The sequence below is a fragment of the Protomyctophum bolini genome, assembly GCF_963924005.1.
Source record: "Protomyctophum bolini genome assembly, chromosome: 8".
Lineage (NCBI taxonomy): Eukaryota > Metazoa > Chordata > Actinopteri > Myctophiformes > Myctophidae > Protomyctophum > Protomyctophum bolini.
The window spans coordinates 2,691,763-2,702,512 of record NC_137869.1 but is presented as its reverse complement, the minus strand read 5'-3'; the positions used below and the strand labels follow the sequence as shown (position 1 = coordinate 2,702,512).

At 41.3% G+C, this 10,750-nt stretch overlaps 1 protein-coding gene across 2 annotated transcripts; it reads left to right on the top strand.

Moving 5' to 3' along the window:
• Window positions 1-1,280: 1,280 nt before the first annotated feature.
• Window positions 1,281-8,889, top strand: LOC308319949 (uncharacterized protein). 2 transcript variants are annotated; one of them, XR_013964499.1, is made up of 9 exons: window positions 1,281-4,259; window positions 5,152-5,759; window positions 5,967-6,044; window positions 6,196-6,343; window positions 6,695-6,786; window positions 6,983-7,040; window positions 7,323-7,476; window positions 7,813-8,602; window positions 8,786-8,889. XR_013964499.1 is itself a non-coding variant. In XM_080770192.1 (8 exons), exons 1-8 carry the CDS (start codon window positions 4,067-4,069, stop codon window positions 7,937-7,939), a joined length of 1,458 nt encoding a protein of 485 aa, XP_080626318.1. In that variant the 5' UTR covers window positions 1,281-4,066; the 3' UTR covers window positions 7,940-8,883. The 2 variants fall into 2 exon arrangements, 1 of the variants encoding a protein (XP_080626318.1); XM_080770192.1 differs by having other exon boundaries at window positions 7,813-8,883.
• The last annotated feature ends 1,861 nt before the right edge of the window (window positions 8,890-10,750 follow it).

Genomic DNA, 10,750 nt, shown 5'->3' with positions numbered 1-10,750 from the left:
CACATTGGTGTAAAAAAAGCCTGAAGTCCGCCATTAAAGAATCTCTCCGCCCGCACTTTTAGAAATAGGACAGGTCAGGCTGCTGCTGCATGTGTGTTACCTTTGGACTGGAACCTCACGCTTCTTTTGGTAAAAAGTTTGGTTGGTACGTTAATTACATTAGTTAATTTATGACATTTATTTATTTATCTCTTGTGTGTAACTTGAACTTCTTTCTGGCCCCAGTTGGCAAGTGCCCAGTTTTCCCGCGTCAAAAGTTGGACACAAGTGTTTTATTTAAAAAAAAAATATGGGTTCAGATTATATTTAGCATTTATTATATTTTCGGGTTTGTCGCGTCCGTTCATGAATGACCATATTTACTTCTGCTTATGCGCTAGCTTAATTTCCTCCCCCCCCCCATAGCTTAGTTGTTGCACTGGTTAGCTCTTTTAGCTACGACCGGAGCTATTGTAACCTCAATTCGCGCTAGCAAGGAGTCTCTACACCCAGACTTGGCTTACCAACAGAGGTATAACTATTTGATTATATTTAGATACCTTATATTGTGTGTGTGTGTGTGTGTGTGTGTGTGTGTGTGTGTGTGTGTTTTAATGGCATAGAAGGCTGTGGTTTAGCTAGGCTAGGCCGCTAGCCAACAGCATCACAGCATCACAGCATCACCCCTCGATGCTAGCTGTTGGTTAGCTCTTTTTGTGGTGTTCACATTAGGATAAACGTAGCAGCTATACGTTGCCTGCCCGTTCAATTTTCTATGGGCTAAAGCTTGTATTATATTTGCAGGTGTGTGACTGTGTGTGTGTGTGTGTCCGTGCTATAATGCACATTTAATGGGTTAGACGTTAGAACGTGTCCGGTGGTGGTTGCATCATTCATCATCATCATACTGCTACATCATAAGTCATACTGCTCATTGTCTGCACCAATCGCTCTCACTTTTCACACAGGCATTGACCATAATAATATGGAGATCTTAACTAAACCCTTTTCCCAATTTAACAAATTATGAATTAATAATGAATTTATTAGTGAATTAAATTGCGAAAACCACCCAGGGTGCAGTACCTCCCGCTGGCCACAACGTATATATATATATACGTTGTGGCCAGCGGGAGGTACTGCACCCTGGTATATATATAGATATTATATTATTCAATAGCCTTGCTGCTCATGTTAGCTAGTAGTGTAGTGTAGTGTCTGTACAAATAAATAATACTGTACAACAAGTGCTAATTAAATGTTTGCAGCAGAATATACAGTACTAGAGTAGTTCCCTTTTTATTATTTTTTCCCAAGGGATTTTGTAGCTATTTGGGTCAAATTTAGCTTTTGAAGATAAGGGAATTGAAATAACTACTGGTTCTGTCTGCTGGCAGATGGGGTCACCTCTGATTATTTTCTGATTTTGTCTCATCTTTCACCTCAACATGTTGGCTTGTAATATTTGTGGTTTTAACTGTGTATCTTCGGCAGATTACCTGAAACACTGCAGATCACACAGGAATATGAATAATGTGTTTTTTTCATGTGGCCATAAGGACTGTGGACGGAGGTTCTCCAGTTACAAAAGCTTTTCTGTTCATATGTCACGAACACATCCAGATACAAAGAGCAGACAAACATGGAACCGTAATGTGTCAGTACAGTTGAAGTGTTCATTTAATTTCTGCAGAAGTGAATATGGAGAGCTTAAAAGTCTTCTCTCTCACTTGGGTAGTCACATATCTGAGGGTCTGACTGTAACGTGTCCCTTTGATGGATGTTCCACAACGTGTCATAAAAAGTCTTCTTTTTCATCTCATATTTCGAGGTATCATAGAGGGTGGGATGTTACCAAGATCGCTCCTGTTCATTTATGTGAAGTTGCAGACCATGTATTGCCAGGAGAAGGATCAAATGTTGTACAGGCTGAAGTAATTGTTGACGATGCAGAACACGTTGACAATTTGGATGATCAAGTGAAAGACGGCTACACAGAGAGTTTAGCTCAGTTTTTCTTAGGATTGCAGGCAAAGTATTTAGTTCCAGCCTCCACAATTACTGAGATAGCAAGTGAGATGAAAACATTAAACGCTATTCATCAGGAATATACTATGGATGTGTTAGCGCGTGAGCTTGAACAGTATGACGTTCCAAGAGCGACATTCACATGTCTTGGAAATAGTGTATATGAGCAGAGCCCTATTCACAAGGCATTGCATGAAGATGGTCCTTTAACTACACACCACAGAAGGCTGCAATATTACAAGACCCACTATAATTATGTTGAGCCTCTTCAAGTCAGTCTTGGGTACAAAGAGGGGCAGCAGAGGCACTACCATTACATTCCTATTTTGGAAAGCCTCGGAGCAATTCTGAAACAGCAAGGTGCAGCTCAATTCAATAATTATCCTCATGTGGAACTGGAAGATGATATCCTCTGTGATGTTACTGATGGGTGTGCCTTTAAATCAAATGCCATGTTTTCATCAGACACAGACACTTTAAAGGTCCTCTTATTCCAGGATGCGTTTGAGGTAGCCAATCCACTTGGATCTGCCAAGACAAAGCACAAAGTATTAGCTGTCTACTATACCTTGGCCAATTTCCCTCCATGTCAGCGGTCAACTATTGATCAAATACAGTTGGCACTACTCTGCCTAGAGAAAGACATTAAATATTTTGGAGTCAATGAGATTTTCAGTAAGCTTGTGTCAGACTTGTCTAAGCTGGAGGAAAACGGCATACCATTTAATGGACAGATGTATAAAGGTACTGTAGCATGCATACTGGGAGATAATCTGGGCTCCCACATGATTGGAGGTTTTACAGAAAATTTCAGCTCTGCTGAATATTTCTGTAGATACTGTCTAGCGACAAGAGATGAATTCCGGTCTAACCCTCTCACAGTTTTCACTCATAGAAATCCGGCTAATTATAATGAGACAGTGCAGTTTCTGGAAAGTCACCCTGAGGTCCCAATGCATCACGGTATTAAAGGTGACAGTGTTTTCAACAAACTGTCTAACTTTCACGTATGTCAGCCAGGATTGCCACCCTGTCTTGCACATGATCTGTTTGAAGGTGTGGTTGACTTTGATTTAGCTATGTGTTTGCAAGTCTTAATCAAAAAAGAAAAGTGGTTCAGTTATGAGGTCCTTAATAATCGACTCAAATCATTTCCTGGTGAAAGCAAAAACAAGCCATATGCTATTAACATTACAGGAAAAAAGCTTGGTGGCCAGGCAGCCCAAAACAGGTGGCTTTTGAGATTCTTGCCTATTTTACTGCATGACAGAATTAAAGATGCCGGCAATGCACTATGGGGCATGGTGCTTCTTCTGAGGGAGCTAGTTGAATATGTCTGTGCACCTCGCCTTACAGAGCCACAGATTGCTTATATGAAGGGGCAGATCCAACAATATGTTGAAATGAGGAAAGAGTTATTCCCACTAGTAAGACTTAGACCGAAGCATCACTATCTGCTTCACTATGCTGACTTGAGTTTACATTTTGGCCCACTCATACATACTTGGACCATGCGTTTCGAATCTAAGCATTCATATTTTAAAAGGTGTATTAGGTCATCTAAAAACTTCAAAAATGTAACCAAGTCACTTGCTGATAGACATCAGTTGTTTCAGGCTTATCAGGCTTGTGGTAGTTTATTTAGCCCTCAGGTTCAACTTTCAGAGTCCACCAAGTTCTATCCTGAGCTCTATGATCAAAGCATAAGAACAGCAGTTGACAAATTCGGAATTAACTCAAGTAACGCAGTTGTCACAGAGAAGGTCCAGGTTAAAGGCACATCATATGAAAATGGTATGCTTGTTGTGCTGAGATATACTAAAGGACAACTACAGTTGGGACACATAGCGAGCATTATTATTAAAAATGAAACCACTGTCCTACTTTTGCTACGGGGGAAAACGGCCAGCTGGGTTCCTGAGCTTGGAGTCTATGAAGTTGATGAAAATGATTCTGATTTGTTAATCTGTGAAAATCTGGAAAAACTTACAGAATATTATCCACTTTTTTCATACCAGAGAGGCGAGAGGTTGCTCATTCCTCTGAAACACATGCCAGCATGGACCCTGTAAAGGAGTTGGTTAAGAACGCCATACCGGCACTTTGTAGTGATAAATTGGATGCAGTCCTAGCCAGATTAGAGGAATTAGGAGTTGCATCTGTGGATGACCTCATCGATGTGCAAGCCTCGGACCTTGAGAACACTCTGTCTGTCATTCAGTGCAGAAGACTCGTCCGCGCTTTCCAAGCTGGTAAGTTTTTCTCCAGCACACATTAGTACACGATGTCTGTATAATCTAGTATTTTGCAAACTTTAATTTAAGAACCGCATACGGTGTCCAAATGAAACCAAATGGATTCCATTTGTACACATTCAGAGTTGCGGGTCCATTTGGTTCCATATGTACACTGATTTACAGACCTGCATGTAAGGTCATTTGGTTCCATATTATGTAGGCCTACAGTTACAGACCTGTAAGGGTCCATTTGGTTCCATGTGTACACTCTCGGAGTACAAATGGACCCTTACAGGTCTGTATATTTAAAGGGTCCATTTGGTTCTATTTGTACACAAATGGCAAATTCACACTTTGTTGGCTTGTGACACATTCTGGGTTATGTGTTCTTAATTTAATGCAAATCTCAATTTCCGGTCTGGGGATCACTATTGGTCCAAATTAACCTTTTTTGCCTTTAACTCTGACCCTTAGACCTTTAACTCATTTAGACCTGAGCACACGTCTCTGTCACTGTATAGCTTTTAACCATTATTTTAAACTTTAGGTTTTGGGAAAATAGCAGATCTACAAGCTCATAGCACGGCCCTGAGTGCGGCGCTACGAGCTTGTAGATCTGCTATTTTCACGTTTTTATTTGATTCTTGGGGTGTCCCTGGAACAACACATTTTCAGATAGGGGTCCACGGTCAAATACAGATAGTTCTGTGGGTCCTTAACATGAAACGGTTTGAGCACCACTGATATGTTTTTCAGAAAACTGTCAGGATTTGGAAGACATTTTGTAGAATCTGGACTCAGGTCTTAATTGGTTATCGACCCATTTGTGCCCCTGGTGTTCCCCAACCGGACTCTGAGAACCAGCATATTAATGGTAACATTGATGAGGTGGTTTTGTTATCCATAGATTCACAAGCTTCAACACCCTTCACAAGCCCTGGCCCAACATCTGTACCTCTGCCACAGAGAGACCTGCCGGTCCTGCCCCCAACACCACCTGAGACGACACCAGCAGGCTCCCCATCCTGTCAGACATATTCTGTGCCATGGCACAAAATGCCCTCCACGATCATGGAGTCCTTCACTTCAAAGAAATGGGTACCGACGAAGAAAAGACATGACATGATTCGGTTGCTTGTGGATGATGTCGTCTGTACACATCATGGACAGAGACCTAGTAGATCGCAGCTGCGTGATGTCGCCCAGCAGATGATTGATAAATATCCTCTCTCCTTCCAAGAGACGGAGCCATTTGGAAATAAGCCGTTTGCGTCAGACGGTTGTTCAGTTCTCTTTCAACAGCTAGAAAACAGAGTTGAAAATATGAAGAGAGATCCAACCTCCGGGATGAGGCCAGCCGAGGGTGACACTCCAAGAAGGAAAAGGTCCAGATATTCTGATCGTTATGGATGTGTGGAGTGGCAGCCTGCTGTTGAGGGACCAGAGTGTAGAGCAGCACTGCAGTCTAAACAAGAGGAATTGAAAAGTGCCTTCAGAACCCATGATCACCACCAGGTAAGACTAGACTGCAACCATCCATTATTTAATTGCTGATTATTGTTTAACTATGGATTACCTTTTGGTTAATGGGAGTAATTTATAAAGTTCACAATGGGGAAACATGACCTTATAGATCGGAGGTGTGTGTGTGTGTGTGTGTGTGTGTGTGTGTGTGTGTGTGTTTGTGTGTAAAACAATCTATTGGATTTCTTCTATTTTTAGGAGTCATCTGTTAGAAAATTGATGACTGAAACGTATCCCATCCAGCGTGAAGCCATAAACGATGGAACATGTGTCATGGTGAGGGTCTATTTATGATGATAAATATTGTATCGTGATACGATATTCACAGATATCGTATATGTTTGCAATACCTTCATTTATACGTGATACTGCTAGAAAATAATATCGTGATATTGTATTTTTCCATATCGCCCACCCCTATGTCAAGGTCATGAAGGAAGAGTGGCCATTCTTATTTGAAGCTGCTCACCTGTTTGAACACGCATCTCAACTCCTTGGCTTTCCGGTACTGAACAAGCTGGCAGAGGAACTTTCCGGCAAAGAATCGGGCATCAACAACTTCCTTGACTCCAAAGGTAAATTACCCCCCACCCCACCCCTGTTTCCCCAATATACATGTATTGCTACTAGTGTTGAATATGTATTTTCTATTGTATGTCATCCTATTCACTAATATCTTTACTTATGTGGTAGTCTCGCGTTGCCAAACTGTTGCCTCTCGCAACTTCCAAATGCTTCCATCATACAGTCGGGAGGCCACGGAAGTTCTATCATGATTAAAATATAAAGCGGAAGTGGAGCCTCCTCCCCACTTCCGTTTTGTCTTTACAGTTACACTTTTGAGCACCACAGATATAGAAACATTTTGTATTTAAACATCTGTATAATTGGTATGAACTGTTAATAAAGTATTCAATCAATCATAGGGTTGAAGCTGGGTGATGGTCCAGTGGAGCTGATCAAAGGCATTGCGAGATACTTAAAGGAAAACCCTGATCGCCTCTTCTTCCATAATGAGGTAAGTGTTATGATTGTAAACCCCAGGAAATTATCTCAACATAATTATATTGTAATGTGTGAATCATAGAAAATATTGAGAATCCCTGTAACATTTCTATGTTTCCTCTGACTCAAACTGATGTTTGTGTACATTGGAAACATAAAATCATCAAATGCATGCGTGTATCTTGATTTCATCTTATTTTTCTCCTCAGGACACCAACGATGTTGATCTCAGCAACCTCCCATGTACCCCATGCATCCTACTCAGAGGTTAGTAGTTATCCCAGCAAGCTTGGTATATATGCTCCATTTGTTTTTAGTGTTCCTGCTATGACAATTTGTTGTGATGAAAAGGTATATGCAGATTAGGGGCAACATCTTTAAATTACGGTATGTACAAGTCTGAGAAACAAAATGTTGAATACTGTTTCAAAGTATTTTTTTGCTTGTTCTTACCAAAAACTACTAATTACCAGAAATCACAGCAATTCTATTTTTATTTTGTGTGTGGGTGATTTCTTATTTTTTTTTTTTTTTTGTGATCTGTTTAAGGTGACCAGCAATTCAATATGGCTGTGGATCAGGTCATTGTAAATGACCACATCACTTCCCCTGTTGCGGCCCTCGCATATGCTTTCTCCCTGTTCTATGTCTGCAATATTGAGTACCCGAAGGAGATGGCTTTGACGCTGGAGTTCGTTCAAAGGTAAGCAACACATGGTTTTGTAATGTTTATATCTGGGCCGAGGAAACCATGCAAGGCACCATCCCGCTCATCAATTGAGAGCAATTGGGGGTTAATCAGAGTCTTACTCAAGGACACTTTGACACTAACTCTGGGGGAGCCCACGGGATCGAACTGGGAACCTCGCCGTTCCCATCCAGCTGCTCTACTAACCACTCTACCCCTGACCCAATGTCCAAATTAAACAAATTGCCCTTCATTACCAGTACATTTTTTACATAAAGATCTATCCTCTGTTACTCTTTACTTCAGTTTCATCTATTTTATGTGTAGCTAAGATTTCTTCTCTTTCCTTAGAGTTTTCTTCGGAATCAATCCAGACAGAGGGTCCAAGGCAGAACAGCAGGGGAAAAAACGGCACATTCCGGCAAGACTGGGAAAGTTTGTGTCTCAACTGAAGGATTTCCAATGGAGGTTGGAATGAGGGTTTTGGACTGTACACACACACACACACACACACCCCTACCTTACCTCCTGTCTGACAAAGGACACTTAGTCTGACAGAGCAATGTTTTGTGATGCAAGACTGTCAAAGTTTGTGACTCAATGAAGGACTTCGTATGGACCATGAGGTTTTTGGACTGCGTGTACGCACACGCACAACCACACACACACACACACTACCTCTTGTCTGTCAGACTGCCAGTCTGTAACAATGTTTTTGAACATTCTCAAGGTGAGAATGCAACAGCATTGCTGTTTATTTAGTTTTGAAATGGAAATGTGTATGGCACTAAGGGGGCATAGGGGTGAAGTACCTGCCCCCCAAAACAGAACTTAACTATCTATCTCAGAATGTTTGATGTTTGAGTATTCTAAAGGTGAGAAATGCCTATTTTGTTGCACTAGATTGCTGTATTGATGTGTTTTATTGTGTTTTGAAATCATTGGAGGGTGATATTTGTTACTGCATCTTCTCCTACAGGCTGGGGCAACACCTATCAGTGGGGAATGATGAGTGGGAGGTGTAGGACGCTTTCTACATCCTCCTGGAGGGGACTCCTCATTCCCCACTGACAAGTGAGTCCGTAGTTTGAAAGCAGTGGCAAATGACGTGTATTTTATTGTGTTTTGAAATAATTGGAGGGTGACATTTGTCCCTGCATCTTCTCCTACAGGCTGGGGCAACACCTGTCAGTGGGGAATGATGAGTGGGAGGTGTAGGACGCTTTCTACATCCTCCTGGAGGGGACTCCTCATTCCCCACTGACAAGTGAGTCCGTAGTTTGAAAGCAGTGGCAAAGGACATGTATTTTATTGTGTTTCAAAGTCATTTTTCAGAAAGCTCTTAAAATGTTTATGGCACTTAGGTGGCACAGAGGTTAAGTACCTGTCCAACTGTAGTTCAAATCCCCCATGTTCGGGGGGAGGGAGGGAGGTTGGGTTGGGAGGGTGATATTTGTTACTGCATCTTCTCCTACAGGCTGGGGCAACACCTATCAGTGAGGAATGATGAGTGGGAGGTGTAGGACGCTTTCTACATCCTCCTGGAGGGGACTCCTCATTCCCCACTGACAAGTGAGTCCGTAGTTTGAAAGCAGTGGCAAATGACGTGTATTTTATTGTGTTTTGAAATAATTGGAGGGTGACATTTGTCACTGCATCTTCTACAGGCTGGGGCAACACCTGTCAGTGGGGAATGATGAGTGGGAGGTGTAGGACGCTTTCTACATTCTCCTGGAGGGGACTCCTCATTCCCCACTGACGGGTGAGTCAGTAGTTTGAAAGCAGTGGCAAACGATCCCTGTAAAAGTTTTAAAAGAAATGTGTTGCAGTTGAAATGTATATTTTTATTATAGGGAAATGTCTATAAAAGTTGTGTTCTATTGTTTCTATGATGGAAATGTAATGGAACTATATGGTACTAAAGCACATTACCCGCCCAGGACAGAGTATTTTATAGTGTTTATGGGGCATGTTTACAAAAATAATTGCAAAATTATTTTGCAATTATGTTAATTGCACAATGTTAATTGCACTGTTCACTGAAAAGAGAACGAATACAAATAAACATGTTTTATTTGTATATTTGTGGTTTAATCAGATTAATGTCCGTAAATTGTACAAAGAATATCCTATGTAAATCTACTTAATTTTCTATTTTCGGATTAACGTAAGTGTCTTTACAGACTAAGACTAAGTCCCTTAAAAGTACAGAATTGTCTGTAGAAAGACCAGACTAGGTTGCATAACAGTACAGAATTGTCCATAAAAAGACCAGACTAAGGTCCATAACAGTACAGTATTGTCCGTAAAAAGACCAGACTAAGTTCCATAACGTTACAGAATTTTCCGTAAAAAGACCAGACTAAGTTCCATAACGTTACAGAATTGTCCGTAAAAAGACCAGACTAAGTTCCGTAACAGTACAGAATTGTCCGTAAAAAGACCAGACTAAGTTCCATAACAGTACAGAATTGTCCGTAAAAAGACCAGACTAAGTTCCATAACAGTACAGAATTGTCCGTAAAAAGACCAGACTAAGTATTGTAAAAGTACAGAATTTTCCTGAAATATCCGTAAAAGGAACTGACTAAATACTGTAAAAATACAGAATTTTCCGTTTTAGGATGACGGAAGTGTCCGTAAAAGGAACAGACTTAGTCCTGTGAAAGTACGGAATTATCCGTTATAGGGATGACAGAAGTGTCCGTAGATTAACGGTACAATGCATTGGCAGCAAATTACCGGAGCATTTCGCCGTTTTCTAACGGATATTTTTTTTACAGTGTATAGCATCATGTTATATGCTTTAGCTATTGAAAAATAGCAGATCTACAAGCTCGTAGCGCGCCACCGAGTGGCGCGCTACGAGCTTGTAGGTCTGCTATTTTTTTTATAACGACTGACATAGAAACATAGCTTTTTCAGAAAACTGTCAGGATATAGAAGACATTTTTAGAATCTGATCTCAGGTCAGAATGGGTTAAGAACCGATCGTATATAGAAGTGCAGACGTATCAAGAGCTGGAGTCATGTCTATAATGTGATAAGCTTCGCCGGGGCTTTTCTTGTCATCTCTCTCTCTCTCTCCTGGTCTCTATTGTCGTCTGACTTCTGCCTGGCTTCTTCTCCCACACGGAACGGAAGCGTCATGCACATGGCGTCTTATTTGAGCAGGGACCTGCTCTCTCTCCTATAGGAGAGATTAATAACCCGCCACGGGCTGTTGAGTTCCAGGCGTTCAAGAGCGACGTAATGAGGCGTCGTATATAACCCATTCTGACCTGAGATC